The following is a 14,140-nucleotide window of genomic DNA, read 5'->3' as shown; positions in this document are numbered from 1 at the left end:
CAACAAGTGTTTTGCCTTATGAACCATTTATTGTAGAGCTGGACTATAGCTCATCAATTGATAAGTCAAAGATATTTTCCATAGCAAGTCAAATTGTGATATTGCTATATATTAGGATTCAACTATGTAGTTTTTTAATCAAACTCATTAACCCATGTTTCATGAGTAGTGGTTCACAAGAACCCATCTCTCATGAGAATGAGTGGAACACTTAGCACTCATTGCATGTAGGCAGTTCTCACAAAGGTGAAGCATTGGGCTTTTCGAGGAGGTCACCCATCTCAGTACAACTCCAACTCAAGCATGCTTAACTATGGAGTTTCCTCAAATGTTAACCCCACTTAGCTTGCAACCCTATTTGCAAAATATTTAGTAAGTGTTGTGCCTTATGAACCATTCATTATAGAGCCCCTATAGCTCATCAATTCATAAGTAGGAGATATTTTTCACAAAAAGTCAAATTGCGATACAAAAAAAAAATTTGATTCCTCTTGCTAGACTAAAAATATTTTTGACTTTGATCTCTCTTATGAAGATCGAATTCACCTAAATTGGGGGTGGCTTCCAACTTTAATGCGCTAGGTGGATCTTCTTGATATCAATGCAATTTTTTCATACCCTAGAGATTTCTTCTTCCATAGTTGGGGCTTCTTCAAGCATGAAATAAACATGCACCCTCTAAGTAATGTGGAAAATCATTAGATTTGTCCTAGAAAAACATCAAGATACCTTCTTGATCTTATTTTTAGTGATTAAACCCAACAAAAATGATCTATTCAACTCTAATACCAAATGAAGAATGTAAAATAATGCATAGAAATTACTCAATAGAAGATAAACAATTATTTTCACTCTGTGAAATTACAAAACCTTCTTGATGACATGATCAAGGATTAGCTGATTAAAATGATCGAAGATCAAAAAATCATTAGAAAATGACTCAAAAATTAGAGGTCTTTGACACATTGAAGGATGATTTAACATAGAAAAATTGCAAGCATATTCATGCATATCTCTATTTCTTTTCTTCATGCAAATTATATTTTTTGAAAAACATATCTTTGATGGCAACCTGCATATACAAAACTAATACAAGGAACAACTCTTCTTCACAAGATGTGACAGAAACATTAGAGTAGATATAATGTTATGTTAGCAATAGAAAATGTGACAAGAAACCTCAGAGAAAACAACGCTTAACAAACTAGCCTCTGATCATAGAGAAATAATTTCCAAATCAAAAGAATTGTATTGTAATTTTTATGTAAGAAAATATCTAATTACAAATTGTAGGAGATAAGAACTATCAAAAGAATGAAGAGAACAATTTGATCTATAGGGTCGATTGTTAAATTCTTCACATCAATTCCTTCCTTTGTTGACACATATCCTTTTGCACATTCGAAGTAACCAACATAATTCAATAAGACAGATATAGCATGAAACATAAACATACAACATATCACACAATGAACACTAGATAGGATGTGCAAAACCCAAGACTGGAAAAAATATGGAGAATGTTAGTTCTCTATATAAAACACTAGTTAAGGCGACACCAGTTAAGGTGATTTTTACAAAGGGTGGCTCATTGCCCAGAAAAAAGGCTCACTATTGAAGAAAGAGAGAAAGAGTCCACCACTGTATCACAATCTACAAAATCGGACTGCTTTTGTTGCCTCAATACCAACACACTCTCACACATCTCCAATAATTAGATCTTTCCTTTCCAATATCACATACCTTGAATAACAATGCCACACTTTTTTCCATACAAATAAATCCAAATCATTCTCATATATATACTATCTCTGAGAAACATAATCTTCTAAGTTAGCTGAGACAGAGATTAAAAATATGTCAACACTAAACATTCTAGTGATGGGAAGGAGTGAGAAGTAGAAAATAACACAATGCACATCAATAACACAATGCACATCAATAATCAAATCAACATGTTAGAATTATTACAAATTTCGGACCCAAATTATGACTCGCGTCATATAAAAGCTGCTACACATCCTCGAATTTCAAACTTAATCTAGACCCAAAAATCATTGTTGAATACACCAAAAAGAAGAATGGAACCAAGATACACATGAATGCAATCAATCAACACCATATCCAATAGACAAAACTATTTGGATCACCATCAACACATCTTCCATACTAAAACATATCTTCTAAAGCACCAAAAATTATGGGAACACAACGAAACCATATGATGACATTAATGACAACCATTATGTTGACATCAATGACAACCAATCATAATCATCAACATCAGATTCACAAAAATCTCCCCCTTTGTCATTGATGGAAACATCTATCAACAACAAACACATGACGCTCTTTGTAAAACTCTATCAACTCAGCAACTATCCGAATCTCTCAAAATTTCTCCCCCTTTGACATCAAGGACAAAGGTGGGCATAACTCCCCCTAAGAAATTCACTCCTACTCCCCCTATGAAGAAGCACCCAAACATTAGTCCAGATAAAAATAACAATGGTTATTCAAGTCTATAACCTGGCTATTGATCCAATTTAATAGCTCCAAATTGATCAAATTATGTAGAAATAAATTTGATCTTTCATACAATATTATACCAATCCATATTTGCTGAATATTGTGGGAATTTTAAATGGTATACAAAAAAATTGGCAAATCCCACTTAATGCTAACAAGTCTTATGGAAACATAGGGTGAATGAAACACCAACAAAACATATACATTGCAATTTACTAAGTGATTATGGACCATCCATAGGGATGGACTTATAATAGAATTGGAAAAATCAATCCTCCCACAACATTGAACGATTAATGTTATTGGTGAATACTGGGGATAATTAAGACACTCTTCCATAAATGTTGGGCGAATTGGGTCCTCATACAAATTGAACTATTGATGGCTATTGGCGAATTACATTGGTGCATTAAGGCACATCTTTGAAAATTCAAGTGAAAATATTAAACAGACCGTTGAGAAAACGTAGACTCTATTGGCGAAATCTTTAAATCATTACAAATAATTAATGAAAATGAAGGCGAATTGAAATGCATTTGACCGAAAATTTATAAAGTCAAGGCATTCTGGCCACCTCGATCAGTCCAACTTATTCACAATTTTTGAAATGTCCGATACAAAATATTTGCCAATTGGTGATTATTCGCCACTAAATTTTTCTTTGATTATGGGGAAGGAATGATGCCCCATGATTGCTCCAGAATTCATCTAATCAGTGAGAGAGCTCTACAAACTACATGTGAACATGTTAGAATAAGATATGGTGACTTAAAATATAAGCACGATGATAAGGAACATAAATATGTAATCATAAGGTAAAGACATGATAAGTATTTGAGAATGAAAAAGATGTGAGAGAAGTTTGATAACAACTCAAGCAGAAAAAAAATGAATAATGCATGGATAAAGTAGACACACATGGAGTTATACACCATTGTATAGGTGAGTAAGGCTGACATATAGACTTGTGTGGCGGGGCATAGATCATTCACCTTTCCTTGAAAGACAATTATCATAACTTTGCTAAATTTCACTTGTGCAATCTAGTGTTGAAGTTGCATGACATGTTTGATTTAGGGAAACACTTCTATAATTCAGTAAATCTTGCTTCTCATTGATATTTTGATGCTCTAAATATTTTTTTAGTTAAAATATTATAAAAATATTATTGATTATTCAAGTAGGCATGCCCAAGAATTATAAGGTTGGAATAAATAGAGGTAGTGTCACATACTAGGTCTTCATAAAAAGCTAAATAATACATGAGAAGAAACATGACATGCATATCTATAGTGCTACAAGAATCAATCCATCACAAACTATCAGGATACAAAAGAGACATGGTTGGAAAACTCAAGCTTGCAATGGTGGATTTAAGAATTAGATTATTTATGAAACTAAAATAAATTTGATACTGGAAAAAATTTCTACACTAACCAATAAGGATCTATAAAGACATGTAAACTATATTTTAGTGGCTTTAAACAAAAAAAATATTAACACAAAAAATTACATTACAATAATAGAGTTTATCCTATGGAAATTCTTTTGAGAAAAAATGTAACCTCCAAATATCAAACCAATATATTCATAGTACCAATTCGATTACAACACATTAAGAGGCTCAAGCCTTCACAAGGAAGCACCCAACCTAAGTTTGGGGAAATCATGCCAACATAAGCCCTACAAAATTACATCATACATCTCCAAGGTAGTAATATATATTATATACAAATCTAGAAGCTATAAATGGTAAGCTATATACATGATAGAATTTTATTGAGAAGGAAAATAAGGACCAAATGGCACATATAGGCAGAGTGAGAAGGAGACTGCAAGCCAACTATTATTCACAAATTTAACTGCATATGAACCCCACATGGAACAACAAGGTCATGTTCAGAGTTGAAGAGGGTTTTCTTCACAATGAAACTTCTTCTATTACAATTGTGATATACTAAATTAGTTGTCTTCAAGATAGCCTTGTGGGTGTTGCGAGGGTCATGCACTATAGCCTCCTCCAGGGGTATGAAGGATATAGAGGCACATGGAGGATCTTTTGTGTGCTAAAGTTAGGCTTCCTTATGGTCACCTGTAGGGTATCCTCAAACCTTTCTGCCATGATTTTTATGGAGATCAACAACTTAATGATTTGAGTTGCTTCCATATACAGATCACATGGGTAAGCCCTAACTTGACATATTTCCTTTATGGGCAAATTATTTTTCATTAGACCTAAGGGTAAGAATAGTACTCTATGTTTTTTATTATATAAGCAGGGAGACGACCCTAAACTTAGAACAACAAAGAGCTACAAAGTTAAATCTTTAGGCAAAGAACAACCACCCAGAGGCCAAAAAGAAACAGAGTCCACCCTTCAAAAATAATAAAAAACTTTCATAGTTGTGTAGCTATTTCTGCACATCGTAACTAACTTCCAGCTTCTATACTTATCATCCCACTTAAAAACATCATTAGTAATCGTACTACTTAAAGTCTTACTAAAAACACCAGCAAAGAGCATATTGCTAAGATTTTTATCAATCCTATAATAGTAAGAGTTATCATTAAAGGGTACGCAGACCCAGCATAACATCCTTAAAATGATGATCAACAAAAAAGAAAAAAAAAATGAGAACCAAAGAGCAGCTAAGCTTTCTTGAGCAGGTTCCAGTCACGCTGGAGTCTCCCAATATTGTATTCCTAAGTGTCCATCTTCTCCTCGTCATCGTCGACAGCGTTCTCCATCTATCCCTTCTTCTTCAGATTCTTCTTAGTCTTTTTAATCCTCCTCTGACTAGAAACCGTGCCCAGCACAACACTCTTCATGACCCCATCTGTAATGTAGCAAAGGGAGCTTAAGGCATCACACAGGTTTTGAATCTTCAAATTTTGTTCCTCGTTCTTCATCTCAAGGGTAGAAAATATCTCCTTAAGGTCCTGTAAATTATCTTCTAGATTCTTGTTGTTGTCTGTCTTAGAAGGGGAGTCTTCGAATAGGGGACCATCTTCTCATCACCTAACAAATTAGGGACCTCAGGGCTATGTTCCGCAATATCCGATTTTGCCTCGGTCTCCCTGATCTCATCCCCATCTTCCTCTTCTTCTATTTTCTCTTTCAAATTCTCTTCGGGGTCATCCTCCTCCTCATGGAAATCCTCATCCTCAGTATTGTCAACAGAGTTATCCTCCTCCTCTAGATCATAAATTTCCTCCAGATTTTTAACATTGGCCTGGTTATCATCTTTTTTAATTTCCTCTTTTCTTTCCTTAGCCCGGAGCCTATCCAAGCTCCTTTCCCTAGAACTGCAATCAATTATTTCCATCTCTAAAGGTTTTTCCTCCCCATCTTCCTGATAGTCCAGGTCTAGATCTATGGTGATACTTTTACTAGCTGACTCTTTGTTGGTATTTTTAGCTTTAATCGGGGATTTCTTGAGGGTTTCTAGCTTTCTCTTATTAGGGTTCACATTTAACAGGGAAAGTTCTAGAGACTCTTTATCCACAATAACAAGGGTATGTTTTCCTATATTCTCAGTTGAGGAGGTGGAGACAAGTGAGCACTGAGATATTGGGTTAGCTAGCCCAAGGTTGGAGGACTTACCATAATTTTTCTGAGAGTTTTCCTCATTTCCAAGTGTAGGGGACAAACTATTGAGGCTGGGGGAGTGGTCCACAACAAACTTGTAAAGCAGATAGATAAGGCCTTAGTGTAGTGGGGGGTTGGCACCAATTTGAATACAAGACTCTAAGGAGGAGAGTAGAAAGAAAGGCAAATTTATCTTCTCCCCATGTCTAATATGATTAAGAATAGGAAAATGATAATCATGCACAGTAGTATATGTACCTTCAAGCGTAAACTACTTCATAGCATAATAGCTAACAATAGGGAATGGTTTTGGTAGAGCCAAGAAACCATACCCGTTCTAAATTACCTTTGTTTCTCCCCCTTCTCAAATAATTTTTTCATAAACCCTTTGTAGTCTCCACTACTACATCTTTCCACCTGTTCACCATCATTTGGAAAACCAGTGGCTTCCACGATGAAATCCGCCGTAACAAAGAAGGAAATCCTCCCAATAGTCACAACACCATTCTGCCAAGAGTTGCAGAATCTCATCGTCAGAGCTTTACTGTAACCCTTCATAGTTAGAAAGAAGGGGGTAAAACCATCATTCCGAAACAACTCCCAAATCTCCTCACCTTTGCGAAGCCCATCACAATTTTTAGGTACAATTCTCTTAACAGGGACCCCATGTCAAAAGGACAAACAAAGTGCAGATTATCTTTATGAAAGTGACCCAAGAAAAAATTCAGGTTCTTCACAATCGGAGGAAAACATAAAGAAATATTTTTGGAAAGGTCATTTTTTAACTCTTTCACACCATTTTCATCACATGTGTGATTTCCTTTCAAATCATTAAACTTTAAGGCTCCACAAAAATTAAAAAATGCCACCTTTACTTCTAATAAAAACTTGATCTAAAAAGATACATTTGAAATCATGAGCCTTAGTTCTCGTACCAACCTGTAGACTCTTCAGGTCCATGTCATCATTGTAATACATAGTCCAGCTGGAAAATGAACACGTAAGCATAAAGCTCCAGATCACCCAAACCCTACCCGCCATACTATAGGGGCCCACCTAGATTTTGAAAATTTGAGAAAAGGCAGTCATGTAGACAGAAACTCAAAACCTAGCCATTAAAAACCTTATTAATATCCATCTTTGTCCCCTTGTTTTCTCTTAAGCCTTTCACAAGAAAGAATCTCTTTGAACTCCTTAAAGATTTCACTAAAGTTCAAAACTCTCCAATCCACACTACTCAAACCCTGATTGGAAATAAGGTTGGAAACCATATTTCCTTCCCTGTAGGTATGTTGAACAGTAATGTTCTGAAAAAGATTAAGGAGACATTTACACTTTTTTATAATCTCTTTGATCTCCCAGTGGGGAGAAATGAAGTTATTAAGACAATCAATAATCAACTTTTAATCTCCTTCTAGGATTACTTTTATCATCGAATTATGTTGAAGCCTAGAGAGGCCCATCCAGGCTGCCATAGCTTCAGCTCTGTTAGTTGTACCAATCCCTAAATTGATGCTAAATCCTTCAATCAACCTTCCCCCTTGATCTCTAATTAAGCCACCCTCCGGAGACAAACCAAGGTTACCTTTACAGTAGCCATCAAAATTACACTTGGACCAACCTAAATCTGGAGGGAGCCAAGTGTAGCATTTTCTCAGTAACAAGTTATTCCAGTTGAGCTTCAAGAAGTTATGTTGAATACCCCATTTTTGTCTTAAGTGTAGATCCAGTAGAGTAGGTGAGACCTTAGGGATACCTTGGGAGCGCGCATTGACATTTTCTCTCACCTGCTATTTTATGGTGTTGGCGAGAACATTGTTATTTCTCCTTTCTTCTCTGACAACTTTGTTATTCTATTGCTTCGAGATATTCCGGGCTATAATTGGGTGAATTTGAAGCCACAAATTCTTAGCAACAGGGTGAGAGTAGGGGTTCATAGTCCATGAAATCATGAAATTTCTCATGGTTTTGGGATGGATCCAATTAATTTTCAAATCCTTCAGTATAGCCTCCCAAATTTCTTGAGCATAACTACAGTGTAGAAAAATATGGTCTATACTTTCCATGTCCTTATAATAAAGCTCACATCTGTTGGTGAAGGAGAAGCCCCTCTTGTTAAGATTATCAATATTCAGAATCCTCCCATGAGTCGTAGCCCACTAAAAATAGTTAATTTTAGGAATTAGGTCTTTGATCTAGATTTCTTTCTAGTTGAAATTCTCTGCAGTATCTTCCTCCATATCCTGGTAAGCCGATTTGACAGTGAAGGTACCAACAGATTTGATTTTTCATATCCATTCATATTCCATATGAGAGGAAAAAAGGAAACAATTAGCTAGACGATCTAAGAGCTCCTTAGCCTCCATCATAAGATGATCTTTAACCTTCACCGAAATCTCAGAACAATTAGTGATAGTCTATATCAAATTTTTCTAGGTAGCTCTCTCCCCTTGTTACACAATGTAGTCATGAACTTTCACCTCGTAGCATCTACTTAGGAAGGCATAAATGTGTCTAAGATGTGGGAGATCAATGAGAGCCTGGCGGTGCGCCCAAACATCTTGCCAGAAAGTTAGTTCTTTTTCGGTTACCTATAATCATTTTGCCATTCTTTTTTATGACCTTTCTAGTTTTAGCAACATTATTCCAAATGGAGAAACCAAAATGTAGCTCCATTAAGTTTATAAAATTATCAAAACTCTGAGTATGAAGGTATTTAGCACACAAAATGTTGGTCCAATCTTTCACCTCTTTAGATAACTGCCATCCAATTTTAGTTAACAAGGCTCTATTGAAGGTTTTGATTTTCCTTATACCAAGTCTCCCCTCCCTCATAGGTATGCATACTTTCTCCCAAGCAACCAAGGAGATTCTATTTCTTTCTTCAGTGCCCGACCAGAGGAACCTTTTTTGGATTCTTTCAACCTTTTCAGCCAAAACCTCGAGCACTTTAAAAAGGGAAAGGTAATAGATAGGTAAAATTTGCAAATGGGATTTAACCAATTGTAATTTGCCTTCCATTCTGAGGGGCTTCCCTTTCCATCCAGCCAACTTCTTGTGGAATCTTTCAAGAATACCATTCCAAAAGACTAAGGAAGGGGCTTTAGAGATGAGGGGAAGCCCAAGATAAGAGTCAGGGAGGATAGAAATTTGGCAAGCTAAGATGGTGGAAATTTTAGCTTGAAGGGTGGGGTTAACATTCATGAGGAATAGCTTACTCTTTCCATAGTTAATATACTGGCTAGAGATTTGAGCATAATTTTATAGGATTCTTTTCCAATGCTTAGCCTCAGAGACATAAGCTTCTCCAAATATTATAGTATCATCCACAAATTGTTGGTGGGTAATAGGATCAAGAGTGGAAGCAGCCCTAACCCCTTTGACAGAGCCAATCCTTCTCAGTTTTTCAATATTTCTACCTAGGAGTTCAGCAACACTGATGAAAAGGTAGGGGGATAGGGGATCTCCCTGTCGAAGCCCTTTCTCACTAGAGAAGTAGCCCTTGGGATAGTACTCTATGTTAAAGAAATGACATTTCGGAATAGGTAAGGTGATCATCTATGTTTGATTATGTTATCTTAGTTCAAATAAATTTTAAAGAGCATTCAACTTGTGTATTGACTCCAACCTAGATTATTGTAGCAATCATGCAAGGAAGCATACACAAGGCAACTATTATGCCTGAAACAAGCATGGTCTCATCAAATATAATGATTGTTGGATATGAAGAAAATGGGATTTTCAAAAAGGAATTTTCAGTACTATCTATAAGGATTTAGATAAAATGGGTTTACCAAATCAAAGCATAATGATAATATTCGGGGTCCATAGATCTACCAAGCTATAATTGAATGCTCAGAAGAATTAAAAAGGAGCTGATATATTCCAATATATGTAGTTTTAATAGAACATGGAGAGCAGCTTTCTTTCCAAATGTCTTCAATTTTTCACAGTTCTTCAAATTTTTCGTGGAGTTCTTCAAAATGTGAATCTAGTGCAGTTGGTTTAGTTTTTCATATGTATTCATAACTATATTTATAGTGAGTTTTTGGTGACCTACAACAATGCATATTTTTAGACATAAATGCATCTGCCAGCAACAAGATATGTATTAACAACAAACCAAAAGAAATCTAATCTATGCTTGTAGCTATCAAATAACCGTAGATTTCAGCTTAGCAAAGGAATTGATAAGACAACAAAAGCAATATTTTTATCGCTAATTCACATAGTTGCATCATATATGCACAATAAGTGAAAGGAGATATAAAAATATTAGGGTTTTAAAGTTCTTATACTCTTGAATTGAATATAAGATGTTTGCAGGGCAATGGAAACATTGGCTATAACTAAAAACAATAGTTGCAAGTTTAATTTGTTTTCAGGCATGACAAAAGTGTGTGTGAGAAAACTGAATTCCGATAGAGGCAATGATCACATAATATGGTCTACTGGCTAGATAAAATGAATTAAACAAGAAGGATAATTAGAGTGACAAGGGAGTCATGATCTTTTGGAAGGTCTTTGTCATCTTCTATTACCTTTTGTAGAATCAAATTAAACTAGATAAATGAGAAGACATAATTTAAAATAACAAATTGTTTTAAAAAAGAAATAATCATTTAGATCATGAGGCTATAACATACCATAAATAAAATAATCAAACAAGAAGAACAAATGTTATAAAAAGGGAAATCAAACAACAAGATCACGAAGCTATAACATACCATAAATAAAATAATCAAACAACAAGAACAAATGTTATAAAAGAGGAAATCAAACAACAAGAACAAATATGATAAAAACGGAATCATGTTTATCTAAACAATCTTTGTTGTCTTCTATCATTTATCTCATAAGCTAATTTTAGTTTCATAGATGTTAATTTTTTTCTTCTAAACTTCTAGAGACACCTAAATGATCAAAGCTTATACATAGTAGGACTCAACCAAAGAAAGCATCACCGCCCAAAGAGTGAGAAACACAAAAAAAATAAAAATTGACAATTAAATCAGATGCAGAGAACTTGGATGGCAAAGCATATAGAATACAAATAACATTTACGGTCAAATCGTCTTATTTACGAGATGACATAAGCGATAACGTAGTCTCTCATTGAACAATAAGCGCACGCTGCTAGGGTCAAATCGTCTTATTTACGAGATGACATAAGCGATAACGTAGTCTCTCATTGAACAATAAGCGCACGCTCTTAGGGTCAAATCGTCTTATTTACGAGATGACATAAGCGATAACGTAGTCTCTCATTGAGCAATAAGCGCACGCTCCTAGTGGGTGTTTTCTAAATGTTGTCATTCACCGTCGAATCGTCATATTTAACCCTCTCCAATTCCGAAATACCTCACAATCCCCATTTGCTTACTCCTCTTTTGCTTACTCCTCTTCTGAGAAAATGGCGAGCTCCAAATGGCAGGGGTCTGTAGAAAGCAAGGTCATGGCCCCACTGGAGGGTGTGTGGAAGATAGCAAGCGATTATTACGAGCTAAAGAAGTGGTTTCCGGGAATGGTATCGTGTGAAAGAGTAGAAGGAGCGCCTGAACAAGGCGTGGGCTCTGTGCGCCGCTGTTCAGTACCCATTGCAGCCCTGCAGGAGGGCAGCGATTCTTTTGTAGTAGAGGAGCTCATCGCTCAGGATGATGTAAACCATTCTTTTACTTTTCGCATGACGGATACCAACAGGCCCGGCTTTATTGGGTACGAGGGCACCCATGAATTCTTTAACACAGAGGAAGAGGGCAACTGTTTGATGAAGTGGTCTTTCGAGATGGATCCCATCGTCGGCCGTTCCAAAGAAGACATTGAGATCATTATGAGCTCTATTCTCACTGGCATGGTCAAGAATTTGGAACAGCTCGTTTCTTCACAGTAATGGCCTTTAATATATAAGATTTTGTGTGTTTTCAATTAAATAAAAGGATATGTGTATTGATTTTTAGAATTGATGATCGGTAAATGACGTTGATGTTGTCTTGGAATGATTTGTTACCATCAAGAAAATAATTGTCTTTATTCAAAGAGAGAGCTCTACAAGATAGATGTGAGAATGTTAGCATAAGATATGGTGACTTGAATTTAAGTAGATGTTGTATTACGAAATTTCTCTTTTGGTTCATTTGTAATCTCAACAAAGGACAAGTTATGATAAGGAGTAACAATCTCTTGATTAGAATAATCTTCAACAAATGGAGTTGTAATCATGTACTCAATGTTTATATTCCCTGTATCTATAAGATTCTGATCGTATGTTTGAATACATAACATCTATTTATAGAATGTTCACATATGTGATGATAAGCAAGGAAGTAATTAACCTTTTGTGTTGTAAGCTTTGAAATATCAATTGGTTTGTAAGCTTTGAAATATCAATTGGTTAAGGCTTAACTAAAGAAAGATAATAAGATTGTGTTTCAAAAGTTGCATTAATTTAATGTATAGGATCGTCAAATATAGTGAATTAGTTAAATTCTTATTGTTTACATAATCAGTATCTAACAAAATGCTAGAAATGAATTGACATAAAAGAGAATTGGTTAATAGGAATATTCACAATTTACATATAATGACACATAAATGTAAATATTAATGATGATGCATGAAAAACACTTGGATCTCAAATATTGGAGGTAAACCAATTATATATATGATTCAAAGGTCACCATGTTCTAAGGTATAGATCATATCAGTAACTAATATTTGAAATCATAATGCACAAACTTTGATTGGCACTTTTTCTCACGTATAATGTATGGAGTTAAAAACAATATTAGTTTCAATATTATAATGATAATATTTCATGAAAACACTAACCAAATCCATAAAAGAAATGATATAAGTGTGTGGAAATGAATAGAACCATGTAAATGCATGAATACTTAGTTTGTTGGGAATACATTAACAAGCAATTGAACCATATGAAAATAATAGCAACACTTAATTTGGAAGTATAATAAATGTTGTAATGGATCACCTCTACTATGACGACTTGAAAATGAAGGTGGCGCAAATTCACTTGGTACAAAATAAGCCAAAATAACATATGCTAGAATCTTTTTGTTTAAATGTTAACCATCAATGCACTTTTCAGATGGGCCATCTCACTAATGATGTAGTCCATGTAGTCCATATAAGAAAATATTATTCACAAATGGATATCATGTGTAATAATGGTAGATGAAAGGAAAGATGTGTCATCAACAAGTGGCATATTTTCCTCGCATATATCAAGTAAAACCTATAAAAATCCTCACCTTCTTGTTCATCCTCGTGCATGTTTCAACTATGTGTTTGTTTAGTAGGTGTATAAGAATGTATTCTAAAATCTCTCAAATGGGCTCCCAAATTGTTTTTCAATTACGTCGAGAGATGTTCTTACGTCTGCAGAGGATTTGAAGAATCCGTGTACATTATTATTCTCTGCAATTCAAATGACAACCATTCACCTATCCATAAGCTCATGTAGATCAAACATAACCGTTCAGGTGCTTCAATAACTGTAAGCTATGGTATATAGGGCAAATTGTGCTTCAAGTGATAACATTTAAGGCCATCACCCCTGTGTTGTAGTGGATCACACATCCTGAGGTGTTACATTTTGCATGATAACATAGTGGAAGGGTATTGGCAAGGTAGTGGAGGAGTGAGCAATGCAATATAAATTCTATGTTTCTTTGTCACACTTTCTATCAAAGCATTTCCAGAAGAGCTATAACTGTGTCTTCCAGTAGGTAGCATTGGTGTGTTCCTGGCCCAAGAGCTCATGGTCATCGCCCTTAAAACCAATATAATGACTCTTGGCTCATTGGTGTTGCCCCTATTCGAGTAGCTTCTTCTTCTTGGGACCCTGATTATCCGTACAATTTTCCAGATGAATAACATTAAGCCTTATATACCAGACTTAAATCTTGCATTTGAGCACTTCTGTATTCACGCAGGTGGGTAGGATGCTCTGGAGGAGTTACAAAAAAACTTGGAGCTTTCTAACTGGCATATGGAGCCATCGAG

General features: G+C 35.3%; 2 protein-coding genes across 2 annotated transcripts; one reads left to right on the top strand and one right to left on the bottom strand.

The window, feature by feature from the left end:
- Positions 1-5,483: 5,483 nt before the first annotated feature.
- Positions 5,484-6,676, bottom strand: LOC131876514 (uncharacterized). The gene is made up of 2 exons (XM_059221935.1): positions 6,465-6,676; positions 5,484-6,189 (listed from the first exon to the last, which is right to left on the bottom strand). The coding sequence occupies exons 1-2, from the start codon at positions 6,674-6,676 to the stop codon at positions 5,484-5,486; spliced, it is 918 nt and encodes a 305-aa protein (XP_059077918.1).
- Positions 6,677-11,501: 4,825 nt separating this feature from the next.
- LOC131057615 (uncharacterized) lies at positions 11,502-12,325 on the top strand. The gene has a single exon (XM_057991763.1). It carries the CDS (start codon positions 11,532-11,534, stop codon positions 12,006-12,008), a length of 477 nt encoding a protein of 158 aa, XP_057847746.1. The 5' UTR covers positions 11,502-11,531; the 3' UTR covers positions 12,009-12,325.
- Positions 12,326-14,140: the final 1,815 nt, after the last annotated feature.

Source organism: Cryptomeria japonica, chromosome 6 (assembly GCF_030272615.1).
Source record: "Cryptomeria japonica chromosome 6, Sugi_1.0, whole genome shotgun sequence".
NCBI lineage: Eukaryota > Viridiplantae > Streptophyta > Pinopsida > Cupressales > Cupressaceae > Cryptomeria > Cryptomeria japonica.
The sequence above is the reverse complement of the archived record's forward strand: the minus strand, read 5'-3'. Positions and strand labels throughout refer to the sequence as shown.